Here is a 17404-nt window from a genome sequence, read left to right on the forward strand (position 1 = left end):
ATTTGGTCTCGACCAATCCTATCTCCTATAGAATTCTGAACCGAGCTCTTTAATCACTCAGATTCAACCCTTAACTCTTGACATCTTTTCTGATTCGAAGCATGCTTAGCTTCTGAAGAATCCTTATTGTACTAAGATTCAACCACTTCACCCTTATCCAGGCGGAACAATCTTGTGATAGGATTTGGCCGAATTCCACTGGGCCAGGCCCAAAGTGGGAATATTCTTGATACTTCTTATTGGATCGAGGACAACATGGGCTCGGCCTAAAGTATTATTTTGAGTCCAAACAATAGGCTAAACTAATTTAATCTTATACAAAGTTGGATTAATTTGAATTAGCCTAATACACATATTTCTATTATATTTTGAGATTTTTAACTATTCGAACATTGGTAAAAAAAACAAAATGATTAAGAGCATGTCCAAAAGTTCTATTCTTAAAAAAAAAAAAAAAAAAAAATGGCATCTCCGAAGAAGGATGTCAAATTTTAAACATACAATTTAAATTTAACAACTTATATCGTACTTTGAGATCTTTTAAAATTTTGATTTCCACCGAATATGTCAAACAAACTATTATTTTATTACATTAAACTATTATAATAAATGTTTTACCATAAAAAACAACAATAAAACTAATTAAATGCATTTAATTATCAATTAAAAAAAACTATGAAGCTACTGCCAATTTTGGCAGAGCCAGCAAAGTTGATGGCTTACAATTCACGCCATGACACATTGCATTTAGATTTTCTGTTGGAAACTTTGTTGCTGCTTTTTATTATTATTAATGCTACGGAAAAATCTTCATGTAGAATTTACAAATCTGAATTCTTTTTAATTCAAAAGAAAGTTTTGATATTTCCGAAGATAGAAAAATGCTTCCTAAAAAGAAGTGGTGCTGGGCCGGCTGGCTGCTGGGACAAAAGATCAAACGCACCATATTTCTGTTTCTTTTGCCAAAACAGTCAAAATTTTATTAATTTTTTCAAACCATCCAAAGAGGTCAAGAACTTATTCACTTATCTTATGCTTATCTCCCACACGATCTCGACACGGAAGAATCAACAATTGAGTTTTGCACCGTCGGATTGCGTCTACTTTGGGGGTGGCCTGTGGGAGGGAGTGCACAATGTTCCATGGCCTACCTAAAACGTATTTGTGGAAATATAGGTCGGACATGTCATAAGAACGTAGCCTTCTAAAGCACCTTTTGAACCATAATATAAACATCTTTTCACGAATCATTTCGACTTTGCATATACTTAGTACCTAGATTAGCTTCATACTTTTGATTAAAAAACAGATTAGCCTAATATTAAACATATTTTTTTTGTTTATTACGATATTAATCATATTTTTCTTGACTGAGAGAGCGTAATTAAAATTCCTATGAGGATTTCTTTTTGAAGATATCCATGGATTTTGAAAAACTTTTTGGTCCTTTATCTTGATATAAACTCTTAAAAAAAAAGATGTTAAGTCGGAAATTCGGAGCGTATGATTACAGTTGGTGGTAAACATGGAGCTTCTTTCCTGTTTGTGGACCTTCTCTGCTTCAACCATAATTTTATTTTCCAGTCAGTCCATCCTAAATTTCTATTGCTTTATTGATGTGGAATGGAATTCATCGTTATTGATAAAATAAAAAATAAAATAAAAAAACAGACCCTTGTCACACTTATTATTTTAACATAAACTCACCTACTCAAAATCATTCAAATAAAATAAAATAAAATATTTTTTTATTAGAATCGAACTCTTGTTGTTTATGTTGTTTGGTAATTGGTCTCACCTTCCACGCGATTAATGGCACGTGCATGAAACTTCACATGTGCACCACCACCGGAGGGGTCGAATATGATAGAGCATATTCTTCATTGGAAATCTTATGAAAGCCACCTCCACCTCTCCCGTCTCCACCAACATTCCCCAAACAAACGAAAGCCCTAAAAAATTCTGACTTTGAAACCATGAAAGTGGAATATCAACGATGTCAACACTTGAAAACAACCTCCAACTAAACATGTATACGACTTTACTCAAATGTGGAGCATCAGATTTACAAAGAAAATACACTCAGTACTCAGTTTCTTATGTGTAATTATTGTTGCAAACAAATTACTATTTGATATTTGCATGTAATGTTTTATTTTCATGATTTATTAGTTATTTTTATGTATGTTCAAACTCTATATATTTATATGCGATGAGTAACTCATTATAGAAGTGCCACCATGATGATTTATTTATGGGGTATTTTGTTTTAGGTCATAAAAATGTTTCAATATTAAGATTGAGTCGATCAATATTTATGGTTTAAGGAGAAGTTAATGAAAATATGATATTTAACCTTACTAAGAGAAGAAACTTGTTTTTATTTATTTATTTAGTAGAGTAATAACGTTAGTATGCATAAATATAATTATTTTCAGCTACTACGATAAAGTGTCATCTAGAAAAATTATTTTTATTGAAATTATAAGATTCAATTTTTTTTTTTTACTCAAAATCCACCATAATACATTTTCTCTAACAAAAACTTAAAGGTGAATTTTACCAAAGGTAAATTTGAACCACATTATTATTAACTTATTGTGAGGTTAAACATACTCTCTCTTCTTAATATGGATACTATCATTTGTTAAAAAAAAATTCAACCAAACAATTTATTAATTAAGTTTAACTTCACTACATTTGTATTATCGTTGTTGTGGCTGCCACTGCATTTGCTTTGCATGGTTGTCGTCTCAATTTTGTAAAGCTCATTGACCCTACCACAGCATATGCATAACAAGTGGTCCCACAAGATCTTGCAGCTTGAAAAAATTCCATCATTTGTACTTTACAGTAAAGGTGAAGAACACAGAACCGCCCTCATTAATTTATACCATGATAAATAACCAAATGCCCTGTAATTAGCTTGCGAGGAAGTATGGGAAACTGAGTTACGATTAGATTAGGTTAAAAGTTCGATTCATTTTGATATAATAAAAGCACTAGAACGGCATATTAGAAATATCAAGAGTTTAATTAGATTCATATGCGAGAATCAAAACTTGTTAAGTTGACTAACAAGTTACGATGTGTTAGCATCGTGCTTATGTCCAAAACAAAGTTGATTTGGATTTGATTATTGATACACAATACCTCTGAGAAAAAAGATTATTCAGGCAAATTTTGATTGTTGTTATTTGAAGACATAATTAACAAAAATGGGGTAATTGAAAAAGATTATTTAGACCAAATTTAGAAAACTAGGCTCTTTTAGACAGACATAAAAATGTTGAATAAACCGGCCCCATTCCTAAAAAAATAAGAGAAATTTTTATGTATACCAAGAACACCGTCATGTAATATTATGATCCTATCTTGTTTGTAGACGACAATATTAATATATCTCAGTTCAAATGTTAGTTATAATTTAAGATGATTAGTAACATCAACGAAACATTACTCAATAAAATAAGAGAGTATTTTAGAAAGATGGAAGTCACAGCAATAGAAAAAGGCACACAATTATGTTATTTAAAAAGGAAGTGAAAAGGAAGAAAGTGGAGGAGCACTTGAATTCTGAGAGAGATACGAGAGCCCAGCAGAGCAGCGTACGGAGCCAATGTGGAAAGAAAGGCTCACGTAAAAAGTAAAGAGGAGAGATGAGAGAGTGGGGTTTGTCTGCCTCCACAATCATCCTTTTTCATGACTTTCGAATTTTGATTCTCCCTCAAAAGCTTCTATTGATGGGTTAGGGTGTGCCACGTTCCTTGCGTTTTTGCTACTTCTTCTATGCACACTTGCACCATCGGAAAACGGTACACTCTTTTTTTAGGTGTTGATATTCTTCTGTTTATTTAAGTTTGTTGTTTTTGTTTGATTCATTTAATTCAATGGCTAGAAATCAAGAGAGATGCGTGAAAAGTTAAAAAATTTGTGTGAATTTTCTATCCAATTATCATGCATGCTAGAAGCTGGCTTATAACTCAAGCTGTTAACAGGTTTACCACTGCACTTGAGGTCTCGCGTTCAAATCTCTCTTCCTTTAGTATCAGTTGTTTTGAAAAAAAAGAAAGGAAGGAGAATTTCACTCCTCACCCATCCATAACCCCCAGAAGCACAAGATGTTTCACTCAAAGAATCAAAGTTTGTACTAATAAACTGATTAAGTAGGGACAGAATGTCAATAATTACAACCAACAATGTGCTTATGAGTTTTGATCAAATGAAAAGGATATGGGTATCTTATTCCCTTTAACTTACAATCTCAACCAGTGTTACAGCAGCAAACACTAGAGAAAGAACACCTCCCACGTACGCAATGCCCAACAGAAGGAAATTGAAAACGACTGTCATCCGTTCGTCTGCTGCGTGCTTACACATAATTCATCCATGAAAGAAATTACTTAGAGTGCAAGTCATAGCCAAGAGCAGTAGAAAATGTATTTTTAGCAGTGGGGTTCGATCAGGTGAGATAAAAGAAATTTCCTTTTAAACCCGTGTAGGCCGAGTGCTAGCGATTCAACCTGGGAAAGTGTCAAGGGCATAAAACTGATGTGGTGAATGAATGTGCTAGTCCAACTAAGAACCTTTATTAAAAAAGCCTGCAGAGAAGAAGGATGCTGTTGACTCGTTTTCGGTTGCCACAGAATTTTGATGCTTATATTCTATGTCTATTGATTGTTTTCAAAAGGAATTCCAGTGGCTGTATTCCACATTGTTCAAACCAACCGTTCAAGCCACAATTTATTTTCTACTAAAGAAGAGAATACGCGAAGTCAAAAGAACAGACAAGAAGTTTTGAAAAAGAAGTGTAACAGAATAGGTCGAGGATAATTCCGGGCCAATTCAGAACATTCTTGATCATATTTTCTACTTTTATGTGAAGTTTCATGTCCTACGCCTGTTTCAAGCAATTGATAATTTGTCGAAACCAAACGACACAACTCCAAAACGGCCAATATCGTCTTGTCAATAAATAAATTTGCAGTAACAGAAAAATTACCAAAGTTGCAACAGCGTGATCAGCTAGCGCTCCTCCGATGACTCCAAGAAGTGAAGAGGCAGCAGCAAGTGCTGCATATGAAGCAAAACATTGTCTTATTAAGATAAATCATCAAAGGGGACTGTATGTACAAAATAGTGGAACCTATGTGCCCTGGCTTTATACGAACTTAGAGGTGAATGTACCAGTTTATTTGATCTTTAGGACATCAAATTTGACACCTTCATTATCTTATCTTCTACTTGACGTTTACATGTTGCAACGAGTTAAGTTGTTCAGTGTTAATTGGTAAACGACAGTATCATCTTTCAAATTCGTCGGAAATTGGGCAACAAATTGACATATTAGCCAATCTCAGTTCAAAGTGCTCATCGTTGGGAAAATTGGGGAAGAATTCATTTCCGACGAAATCATTGACCAAATACAATTAACTTGTACTCTCTCTAGGCCGAAGGATGTGAAGTGTATCATCCATTAGAGGTATAACTGACTCCACACTCCAAAATAAACCTGACATTACGTATATTTAATAGTTTTGGAGCAGAATTTCTAGCTTTGATATGGTTATGCCAGCACAAAAGGAAAAGAGGGATGCTTATAAGTAAGCCTTGTAGTTCCGTTATTCTGGTTTAAGAGTCGAAACATTAAATTACCAAGAGCAAAACTGCAGCGATATCATCAACGGGTTGATCAGTTTCACCAAATCTGTACGCAAAAGACCGCATCAGAGTGATACACAACAGATGATAATATCATTAAGACATAGTTGTATAGATATATCCAAGTGACATTTACTATTAGGAAGAGTAGGAGCCTTAGGGACCCAAGAATTATATGAACATCAACTAAGAAATCAGAACAAAAACATCAAGTTACGTATTAGCACTTGGCAATTTCCTACCACAAATTAATTTAACCACTTATCTCATCTTTTCAGTTTCTCTTCAATACGAGAACAAATATAATACTGATGTGACACAATTTATAAAGAACAGCTTAAATTATTATCCAATTCAAGGATTTCGCTGGTTTAGTAGGACTGCGATCAATTTCTTGATACGGAAAGTAATTCGCAAAACCTGCAAATTGATATCTTAATGTTTCACTAAAAATTAAAAAGAAAAAAACCAAACAAATAAAAATAAGTTTCCTCCAATTTTCCATATGGAGAACATATCATTACCCTAGTCTAATTTAAAGTCCAAATACTCTCACCAAAAAATAATTTGAAAGTCCAGCTCCAAATTTCATATGCCCCAATTTTTGCAACTCGTCTTCGTTTTCAATGGACATTTTATGCGACATGCCGTTTTTGTTTCTAACTAGAATTGCTTTGGAAAATTTAGAAAAATAATCAAAATTTAGAATCGGTATAAAGTTATAGTCACTCTTTTAAGTTTATGATTATTTTAACAAAAAGTTAATAAAAAAAGAAAAAAGAAAAAGAAGAGGTTTTCTCATAAAAAAAAAAAAAAAAATGAAAATGAGGATCACTTCCCTCACCACCTCCAGCTCGTCTCCTTCTAAAAAAAATAGAGATTAATTATACTTCTCTTCTCCGGCATTGTCATCTTCCTCCTATTCTTGGTCGTTTATGTCTACATCACTGCGCTTTAGCACTTGGCCCGTGTGATCTTTGTGCTCGAGCCCATCTACCGTTCGATGTCATAAAGAAGAGCTGAGAGCTGCTCAAAGGTGGGGTTGGGATGGCCTTCGTGCTCGTTTTCGGGTGGTTGACCATCTGCAGGGTTATCGCTGTGGATTTCGGGACGACTGTGGTGCACGGCGGGGAGGATTGAGAGGATTGTCGTTGGTGAGTTTTCGGTAGGTGTTTCTGATGATTGTGCATTTGGTTGGATTGCTATTGCAGAGTGTGTTTACTACGTCTACAAAAATAGAGATTAATTCCTCAAATGACACCCTGTCCTCATTTTCCCAGTTTTAAAAAATGACACTCAATTCCCATTTTAATTTTGATTCTTTTGGAAATCCTTATAAAATTTTTTAAGGGTACATAAATACTTTTATATCAATTTTGATTATAGTTATCATAAATTAAGAAAAATGACTATAATTTTATACGGGTCCAAATATAAATCCAAACTTTGGTTATTTTTTCAAATCTCCCTTTCGCTTTCCTCCACCGAGGTATGCGACAGCTCGTTTGAGCCAAAAGAAACAAAACTAAAGATTAGGATTCTCTCGCCTTTTTTTTCCATCCATTTCTTTCACATTCTTTTATTTTATCTTTATTTTGTTATAAAAAATTAATATAAGATTTAACGTGACTAAAACGTGATCGTGAACGTTCAAATAGGAGGGAGGAAAAAAAGAGAGGTAGAGAATCCTACTCCCAAAACCAAGCATCGCCTCTCCAACTCAGTCACTCTCTCTCTGAAGTCTGCACCAGTGGAAGCTCCTGCAATTCGACAATGAACAGGTACGCTTTGCTTTCAAAACGACACCGTTCCAATCATTATACGCCCCAGCATCCGTTCGCTCCCAAATTTGCCACATTTTCACGCTTTTTGCCTTCCGTTTTTGCTAATTTGCTATTCGGCTGTGCAGATTAAGGTTCAAATTTAGTCTAATTGTGATTATTTCAAATGACAATTTAGTCTAATTGTGATTATTTCAAATGACACAGATTAATCATCATCAGAACTCTTGCTGAAAGTATCAAAAGATTGAAGCTTTCACAAAGGACTTTGTGTACAGACGCAGTTGCAAAAGTTTCCAGTTCCAATGGTGCCCAACCCAGCAATGTAAGGCTCTTGAATCTTCACCCATTACATGTTATTCACATTTTAATACATGAGTTTTCTTTTACTGGAAATTTATCGAACCCGAAGTAAGTGTTTTTTTGTCACTCAATATATTTGGTATTTACCCAGTAATGTGCAGTAACTTGCAAGAATAGTAATGTTTTTCCATTATTGAATTTGATGGTTCCTTTTCAAATCCTCCACAGGATCATGTGGAGAGGCCGAATTTTTTGAATAAATGCGATCCCTACGACATTGCTATTGTTGGAGGAGGGATGGTTGGCATGGCCCTTGCTTGTTCCTTGGGTAAGTGGTGTTTGTTTTAGACTCTAGTTACCTTCATTGTGTAGATTAACAGGTAGACATGATGTCCCAGTCCTTGTTAGTTCCTTCACCTGACATTATTCCCGCTTTTGTGGTTTTATATTAAAATTCGCCAGTTCTTATTAGTTATCGTTGCATTGACTTATTTATCATGTGTTTCTTAGGTTTAGCATGATTTATGGAATGTAGATTGTTGCATTTACAGCAGATATACAAGTAACTTTTTCATGAGTGACTTTGTGAATTGGGAACAAAAAGTTATTAGGTTGAGCACCGTAGCGTGTACTCTAGAACGTTATCATTCAAACAGTTAGTATTACTTAGCTTTGGTTCAGGTGAGAAGAGATTGGAAGAAAATTTGTGAAATTAGTTTGATATGTTGTACTTTTTGTTTCTCGAGCTAAATCCAAGAACTAATAAAGTAATAAATTTATCTTTAGTAACAGAAGTTTTTGTTGAATTAGCTTGTTATGTAGCACATTCTGGCTGACACACGAAAACTTTCAATCTATTGTCTTGTTGTTGTGCTGCATTAGTAAAAATGCCATTGACAAAGCACTTGAAAGTTGCCATCATTGATAGCAATCCTGCGGTATCAAATGGACTTAGCATCAAGAAAGAAGACCCCCCCGATCCAAGGGTCAGTACAGTAACATCTGCAACCATATCTCTCTTCAAAGGTATTGAACTCGATAAATTTGTTGTTTCTGTATGTATCAACATCAGTTTCTCATGTTCACCCCTAGCAATCATGTTAAGAGAGCACAAATAAGAGCCCTGTGTCAATGTATCTAGTATCCCCCATTTGTAGGAATTTACTGAGATGCTTGTCTATTTTCATTCTAAGTTTCTAACCAAGTTAGGACTGCACTTCCTTCTTGCGAAGTTGGAAACAAGTTTAAACTTGTTCTGGACTTTCAATAACAACAGTTGTACTTTGCAGATATTGGTGCTTGGAAATATGTGGAACAGAACAGGCATGCGTATTTTGATCAAATGCAGGTGACAGACTTTTCCAAATTTCATAGCAATTTAGTAGATCCCATTTTGTTTGTGTTCCCTTGTTGACTTACTGTATTTTTCAGATTTGATTCAAATCACTAATCCTTTCACTACTGAAAAATCATGGTCTCAAACCTAATGTCGGACAGAATTGGGCAGCGGAATATAGAATGTATAGCGGAGGTGAAAACAAAGAAAACTTAGATTAAAACAACAATAAAGGGTCTCACACCTGTTTTGGCCTCGCACCAAGAATTGAAATTTGGAAAATAAACTTATTCTAGGAAAGATATGCTTATCCAAAATAGAACAGGAAATTAACCAAATCCATCTAGAAACGGGAAACTTAATAAAAAAAAAAAAATAAAAAAAAATAAAACTAGGAAAATAATAATAAAATCCTGCTCCAAAAGTTTTAATCCAGTCCTAAAAGGAATTGGATTGTCTTTCTCTTTTTATCTCTTCCACCGATAAACCTTAAAAACTTCTTGTTGATGTCCTCATCAAAACCACTCGTATGCATATCAAATTGTTCAGTTTTCTGTCATTAGCTTCCTTTAATACTTTTTCATTAATTTACACATCTTTATTGTAGTTGATCAGGAGAAAGAAATTGGTAGATGGTCTCTGACCAGACTTGTTTGTTTTAGTTCCATTGCAAACTCTATTGTCTGATCATTGACACGGAATAATGGGCAACAGAAACTGATAGATGAGATATTGTGCTGATGAGCATATTTTGTTGAAATAATACGACTTGACCAATGATTAGGGGTTTAGAAATGGGGCCACAGTAATTACTCATGGTTTGTGCGTCAGTTACTAATCATTATGTACTTAACAATTTCTCTCACAGCCAATTTGGTCTTGTCAACTAAAAGGGGGATAGCCTACTTTGAGAGAAATTGTGCTTCAATATTGAAAGGTGTGGTAATTTGAAAGATATGCTGTATATAATTTGATAAATTTTATAGAAGGTTCCTCATTATTTACAAGCTTGACTTAAGTGGATTCCTAACTTTTATCTCATATCATGACATAAGCAAGCAGTTCTTATTGTATCGGACCAAAACCTCGTGAATTGATAGATATGCTGTATATAATTTGATAAATTTTATAGAAGGTTCCTCATTATTTACAAGCTTGACTGATTTGATGTTTTTCAAATAAGTTTTTGTCCTGAACTTCTCTTTTTGTTTTTACATCAATAGTTTGACTCTTAATGGCCTTTTATAGTGAATATATATTATCTGCCAACTCTGTTCTGCTGTATCTTACTCTCATTGTGACCGAAGAACCCTACTTTTACTTTGTTATTTGTTTCTTCCTTAAATAAATTGCAGTGTTCGTTAAATATTTCCATCCAGCTGACACAATATGATGGATGATTCCTGGAGGTTGAATTCATTGAGAGACTTGTCTATTCTTCTATGATCTTGTGTAGGTTTGGGACTATACTGGCTTAGGGTATACAAGATACGATGCAAGAGATGTACATAAAGATTCTCTAGGGTAAGTAGGTGAATTTTTTTTTTCTTGGCAATTCTTTTATTTGCATTACTAGTAGGATCTGATGCTGATTTTGATTTATGATCAGGTGTGTAGTGGAGAATAAAGTACTGCACAGTTCCCTATTGTCATGTATGCAGGTATTTAGCAAAAGCTGAAGGGTCAATTTTTTAGTTTATTTTATTACAATTTACAAACAAAACCTGTAATCACTCGTGTAATTTCTTAGTTCATGTTGTTGTTCTTTTGTCTTTTTATTTTTGGTGGCTGAGTTCTCATATTTATTATTATCTATCCATTTTCCTTGAAGATATCATTTCCTGGCATTTCTTTTCTTGGTAAAAGTATCTCTAAACCATCATCCTTTATTTTCTTAACTCCCTCTCGTGTTTTTGATAAATGGCATGTGTGTTGTTTTCATGCGTTGCATGCAAGTCTTGATACTTTCTACTGCTAATAAGGTTAAACTTTAACAGAATACAGATTTCCAGAAGACTGTTTACCCTTCCAGATTGTCTACAATGATTTTACAGCCAAGAAACTTATCCATGGGGATGGAAAGCACATCATCTGGATTGAATGAGCAGGGGAACTTAGCGAAGCTTGATCTAATTGACAGCAACAGTCTATATGCAAAGTTGGTGGTAATTTTCAGTTGCATTTGAAGAATTCTATTTCCCTTTAAATGATAATAAGATGACAGAATGTCTAGTCGTAATGGCAAATAATATCATTCGTAAATTCTGGATTGGCATCAAGTCACATTCTCTTACTGCAGGTGGGAGCTGATGGATCCAAGTCACGTGTTAGAGAGTTGGCAGGATTTAAGACAACTGGATGGAACTACTCGCAGAACGCAATCATTTGTACTGTTGAACATAGTGTAGAAAACCGATTTGCATGGCAATGCTTTCTACCTGCTGGGCCAATTGCACTTTTGCCAATAGGTGATAATTTCAGTAACATTGTTTGGACCATGAACCCGAACGAAGCAACTGACCGCAAGTTAAAGGCTGAGGATGAATTTTTGAAACATGTCAATTATGCTCTGGATTATGGATTTGGCCCTCATCCTAACTAAGTCAAGCACCTCGGGAGGTGGAAGCATATTTTCTTGGTTTAAAACAGACACGAATTTATCAGCCAATGACTACTTCAAAGTTCCGCCAAAAGCGTTGAAGTTGGCATCTGAAAGAATGGTGTTTCCTTTGTCTTTGATGCATGCCAACAACTACGCATCAAGGCATGTGGTTCTAATTGGCGATGCAGCACTACCGTTCACCCCTTGGCTGGGCAAGGGGTTAATTTGGGGTTTGGAGACGCATTTGCTCTATCAAGAATCATTTGTGAGGGAATTGCAGTGGGAACAGACATTACTGATGTAGGTGAATTTTCTTTTAGCTTTTATCAAAATTAGTTGGTTGAATTGAATCATTTGACGACGTATGTCTAATCGTATGCAGGTATTGTTGTTGAAGAAATATGAAGCTGAGGGGAAATCGGCAAATGTTACAATGATGGCAATCCTGGACGGTTTCCAGAAGGCTTACTCTGTTGATTTCGGACCTTTAAATGTACCACGGGCTGCTGCATTCAACGGAGCACGGTACATTCCACCCCTTAAGAGGAGTATCATTTCATATGCTTCAGGGGATCAAAGATTGCCAATTTTCTCTTGAGACGGACGTAGACATTGTGAGATACTCTTTTCATCAATCTTGTAAAAGAATAAATGCTCCCTTTCATCAATCTTACGCCGCAGGATTCTGGATCCCGTTTCGTGTGGATGCATTCTTCCATCCTTTTTCTGCATGAGATCTGCAATTTTCGGGAAGAAGAAATGAAACGATATTATTAAGATGAGCAACATCCGAAAACCTTAGGCATCTCGAACCCTTGGGTTAAAACTTTTAACCTAGAAAATTTAGGTTTTAACCCATAAACATTGTTTTCTACTTCAACTCTTTTGGGTTAAATTTCTAGTCCGAGATCCTTAAAGAATGAATTTAGGATCCTTAAAGTAAACTTGAAAAAAAAAAAAAAAGAACTTTTGGAGACTATTCTAATTTAATTTTATGAACATTTTGACCTAAAAAATATTTAGATTCCGATAAATATTAAAAAATCACTTAACGACACCATGAATAAGAAACATATGAAAGATATTGTTTTTAATTATTTTAGCTATTGGATTTAAATTTAGATTATTAGATCTTTTTCTTTACTATTAGATTTGATCATATGAGATTTTAGTCGTTAGATTTACTAAATTTATAAATATAAAACTAAAAAATAATACACATATGGTGGGCCAACCTACTAACCCGGTGGAAATTCTGGGCTAAATTTTTCCCAAAAAAGAGTTCTGGGTTAAAACTTATATTTGGCTTAAGAGTTGAAGTAAGTTGGAGTAGGTTTAAAATTTAAAATTTGAATTTTACTCTAAGGGTACCCTTAGAGTAAGTTTTAGGGAGCTAGGTAGTTAAAAATGCCCTACTTATTTTCACTGAAAATCGTACACTTTGAAGTAATTACAATGTTGACGAGAGTAAATGCCTGTTTGTTGTACTCGTAAGCGCTTTTATTAGAAGCATGCATGAGTTTGTTAAGCTGTTCCATGAACGTCTCTACAAGCCGTTCCACATCATTTTCTGTGCCCTCCTGGAAGATCTCCTCAATGTTAATACCGTCCAAGATAGGTCTTCAAGACAAGGAAAAGGGTTGTTCTTATGGGAAAATTATTTTTCAGAGGGTCATGTTTAACTCCATAATTTAACAAAACCATTGCTAGCAGCCAAGTTAACTAAATGCAAAGGCAATGCTTTGTATGTTCTTCTTTTGGATTTTTTTTTTCTTAATTAGTTATAGTGCCACATCAGCCTCCATGTCATTAGATGATTAAAGGGCTTCCACATCACTTTTAATTAATCTATGCGCTCAAAAGAGTAAAAATATTTGTTCTTTGATCCTAATTGTGTTTTAAATATCATTTTGTACATATTGCCATGATTTGGCAACAAGGGCAATAATTAGGCCCCAATCATGCTAGGTCAAAGAATTAACAGATTTTTTTACGGAATTGATGGAATGTAGTAAAGTGACTCAAAATTTAAGTTTCACACGCCCCAAAAAAGAAGGAAAAAACCAAGTTTCAAGGTGCAAAGTAAGTTCTAATAAGCAAAGTGAGATCACAATTGAAAAGAACATAACGAAAAATAAGCCAAAATTAAGAGAGATAGATGAACCCATTTTGGACTTTTCTTTATTTTTTAATGTTTTGTCATTGTTATTATTTAGTATTGCTACATGACTAGTTATTTGGATGGAAAATTGAGAACTTAACAGTAAAGTGTGAATTGGCTAATTTTATGTAGTTCGTGGAGTATATTGGCTAAAAAAATTAATTCAAGGAGCAAATTGGAAGCTACTTAATAATTTTGGAAGATAACAACAGTTTACTCGAGCTACCAGTCTTAATTGTTTTTGTTTTGATATTTCACTAAAATAGTGTATAACTTGGCTTGCAAACCAATCTTAAAGACTGACCAGATGGGAAGGAATGTAGTATGAAACTGGCTGTATTTTTTTCCTTATTGTCACTTCATTTCTAAGACTAACATAATCATTTGGGGCCACCAGGCATAATTTGGGACCATTTATTCGTTAAAAAGTTCTACTAACGTGATTAACTAGGGAAGTGCAACATGGCTTAAAATATAAATATAGGAGAACAAAAAATGAAGTGAATTTTGTTTTGGATGTTTAAAGTGAATTTTGTTAACATAATTATGTTCCAAAAGCTTGCTGTATGGGGGGATTTTGTATTTGGTAGGACTTAGCGATCTCTAATATGTGCACGATCCTTGTAGAAGGTGATTATTTTTTTATTGGGTAAATTACATAAAACTACCTTAACTATTGGGTTAGTCACAGTTTAATACTTCATCTTTAAAACATTTCAATGTCATACCTTATCTTACGAGTTTGTTACAATTTCATACATTCCGTTAATTTGTCTGTCAATTCTTCCATTAAATAGTGACGTGGCTTGAAACAGGGCACACTCTCTATTAAAAAATTAATTAAATATTAAAAACTAAAACAATAAAATCATTTAAATTTTTTTTTTTTTTTTTGCATGGAAGACCCACCCCTTATCCCCCTCATCCTTTCCTCCCCATCCACCCATGTTCCCCCAACCTTCCTTTAACGCCGAAACCAGAAGCCCCTGCTGCCCTCTCTTCCTCCATCTCCACCTCCCTCCCATGGCGCTCCTCCCCCTCCCCCTCCCCCTCCTCCTACACACCCATCACCCTCACCAAATTAATCCTTCTAACCAATTTCAAACAAAATACCCCAATTCCACCCAAACCCTAACCCTAAATTTCGAATTCGCCTGTTTCGGAGAAAGCTTCAGGCTTTGCTCAAGGGTTTGTGGGTTTTGGCTTAGGGGACGGGAGGCAATTGTGCTTGGGTTTTGGGGTCGAAGGAGAGCGGGTTCGATTGGGTTTTTCTGGGTTTTGGTTTGGGGTTCGGGAGAGGAAGTGGGGAGCAACGTTGACGTGCCGCAGGGCGTCCGGGGGGGGGGGGGGGGAGAAACGACGGCTGAATTGGCCAGAAGAGAAGAGAAGAGTAGGGAGAGAATTGGCGGAATTGATCACTTGCAAAAAAAATTTTGGGTTTTTTTGTTTCAAAATTTGTTTGTTTTTGGGGAGAGGAGAAGAGTGGGGGAGTGGATGAGTGGCTGGGGAGGGTAGAGGGGAAATGTTGGCGCGGGTGAGATCTGGGTTTGGGGTGGTTCTGGTTTTGGGTTGGGGGAAGACGGGAGCAGGGAAGAAGGGTGAGGGGGATAAGGGGTGGGTCCCTCATGCAAAAAAATAAAAATTAAATGATTTTATTTTTTTAGTTTTTAATATTTAATTAATTTTATAATAGGGAGTGTGCCCCATCTCAAGTCACGTCACTATTTAACGAAAGAATTGATAGATAAACTGACGGAAGGTATGAAATTATAACAAATTCGTAAGATGAAGTATGACATTGAAATGTTTTAAAGATGAGGTATAAAACTCTGACTGGCCTAATAGTTGAGGTAGTTTTATGTAATTTACCTTTTTTTTTTTTTCATTTCAGAAAGAGCACTAGCTGGTGGTTTCGCTATAGCCATCCATCCTTCTGGGGTTAGGAAGACTCACATAGACATTTTAGTCTCCCCTGGCTACCATCTTGCGATTCACCAGCATCAGGAATCGAACTCAGGACGTGCTGTGTGAAATACAAGTCTGTAATTCATTTCCAACCACTGAGCCATCCCATAGTAGTTGTAGAAGGTGATTAATTGAATTTAAACTTCTTATGGAGGGTGTGAAACCGGTAGGTTTTGGTGCCTCCTAATGCACTCAGAATTTTGGCTTACGTTATCCACTTGACGAACCTCCTCAGTCAAAATGAAACATCATGATGGTATTAAGTCTTGCTAATCGGCGATGCAGCACATACCGTTCACCCTTTGGCCGGGCAAGGGGTTAATTTGGGGTTTGGAGACGCATTTGCTCTATCAAGAATCATTTGTGAGGGAATTGCAGTGGGAACAGACATTACTGATGTATGTGAATTTTCTTTTAGCTTTTGTCAAAATTAGTTGGTTGAATCGAATTATTTGACGACGTATCTCTACTCTTATGTAGGAATTGTTGTTGAAGAAATATGAAGCAGAGAGGAAATCGGCAAATGTCACAATGATAGCAATCCTGGACAGTTTCCAGAAGGCTTACTCTGTTGATTTCGGACCTTTAAATGTACTACGAGCTGCTGCATTCAACGGAACACAGTACATCCCACCTTTTAAGAGGAGTATCATTTCATATGCCTCAGGGGATCAAAGATCGCCAATATTCTCTTGAGACGGACGTCGACATTGTGAGGTACTCTTTTCATCAATCTTGTAAAATAAATGTTCCTTCCATCAATCTTATGCCGCAGGGATTCTGTTTTAAATATTATTTTGTACACATTGCCATGATTTGGCAACAACAAGTGCAATCAAAGAATTAACAGATTTTTTACGGAATTAATGGAATGTGGTAAAGTGACTTAAAATTTAAGTTTCATACGTCCCAAAAAAATTAAGTTTTGAGGTGCAAAGTAAGTTCCAATAAACAAAATGAGACCAAAGTTGAGTTCCAAAGAGTATAGTGAAAAATGAGCTAAAATTGAAAGAGAGATATATGAATCCATTTGGGCTTTTCTTTATTTCTTAATGTTTTAGTCATTGTTATTATTTAGTCTTGCTTCATGACATAGTGATTTGGATGGAAATCAAGAATTTAACGGCAAGGAGTGAATTGACCAGTTTTATGTAGTTTGGGAAATATATTGGTTAAAAAATTAATTTTGGGAGCAAATTGGAAGCTACGTGATAATTTAGGAAGATAACAACAGTTACTTGTGCTACAAATCTTAATTGTTTTTGTTTTGATCTTTCACTAAAATAGTGTATAACTTGGCTTTCAAACTAGTCTTAAAAACTGAACAGATGGGAAGGGTATATAGTATGAAACTGGCTGTATTTTTTTTCTTTTTGTTACTTCATTTCTAAGGCTAACATAATCATTGGGGTCACCAGGCATATTTTGGGACCATTTATTCGTTAAAAAGTTCTTTCTAACGTGATCAACTAGGGAAAGTGCAACATAGCTTAAAGTACAAATTTAGAAGAACAAAGAAATTAAAGTGAAATCTTGTTTTGGTTGTTTAAAATGAATTTGTTAACGTAATTATGTTCCGAATGATTGCTTTACTG

General features: G+C 35.1%; 1 protein-coding gene and 1 pseudogene across 1 annotated transcript; both read left to right on the forward strand.

Annotated features, from left to right (window-relative positions):
- Nucleotides 1-8629: 8629 nt before the first annotated feature.
- On the forward strand, nucleotides 8630-12351 carry LOC137713871 (uncharacterized; annotated as a pseudogene).
- A 3015-nt stretch (nucleotides 12352-15366) lies between these two features.
- Nucleotides 15367-16505, forward strand: LOC137712253 (ubiquinone biosynthesis monooxygenase COQ6, mitochondrial-like). The gene is made up of 5 exons (XM_068451360.1): nucleotides 15367-15442; nucleotides 15538-15603; nucleotides 15736-15864; nucleotides 16095-16207; nucleotides 16290-16505. The coding sequence occupies exons 1-5, from the start codon at nucleotides 15367-15369 to the stop codon at nucleotides 16503-16505; spliced, it is 600 nt and encodes a 199-aa protein (XP_068307461.1).
- Nucleotides 16506-17404: the final 899 nt, after the last annotated feature.

The sequence above is a fragment of the Pyrus communis genome, chromosome 13 (assembly GCF_963583255.1).
Source record: "Pyrus communis chromosome 13, drPyrComm1.1, whole genome shotgun sequence".
NCBI lineage: Eukaryota > Viridiplantae > Streptophyta > Magnoliopsida > Rosales > Rosaceae > Pyrus > Pyrus communis.

Excerpts from the sequence above, each read along its gene's own strand:
- LOC137712253 (XM_068451360.1), top strand. The coding sequence starts at position 15,367 with ATGTTGGCGCGGGTGAGATCTGGGTTTGGGGTGGTTCTGGTTTTGGGT. Across the intron at positions 15,443-15,537 it reads GACGGGAGCAGGGAAGAAGG|GGAGTGTGCCCCATCTCAAG; the intron begins GTGAGGGGGATA and ends ATTTTATAATAG. Across the intron at positions 15,604-15,735 it reads GATAGATAAACTGACGGAAG|AAAGAGCACTAGCTGGTGGT; the intron begins GTATGAAATTAT and ends TTTTCATTTCAG.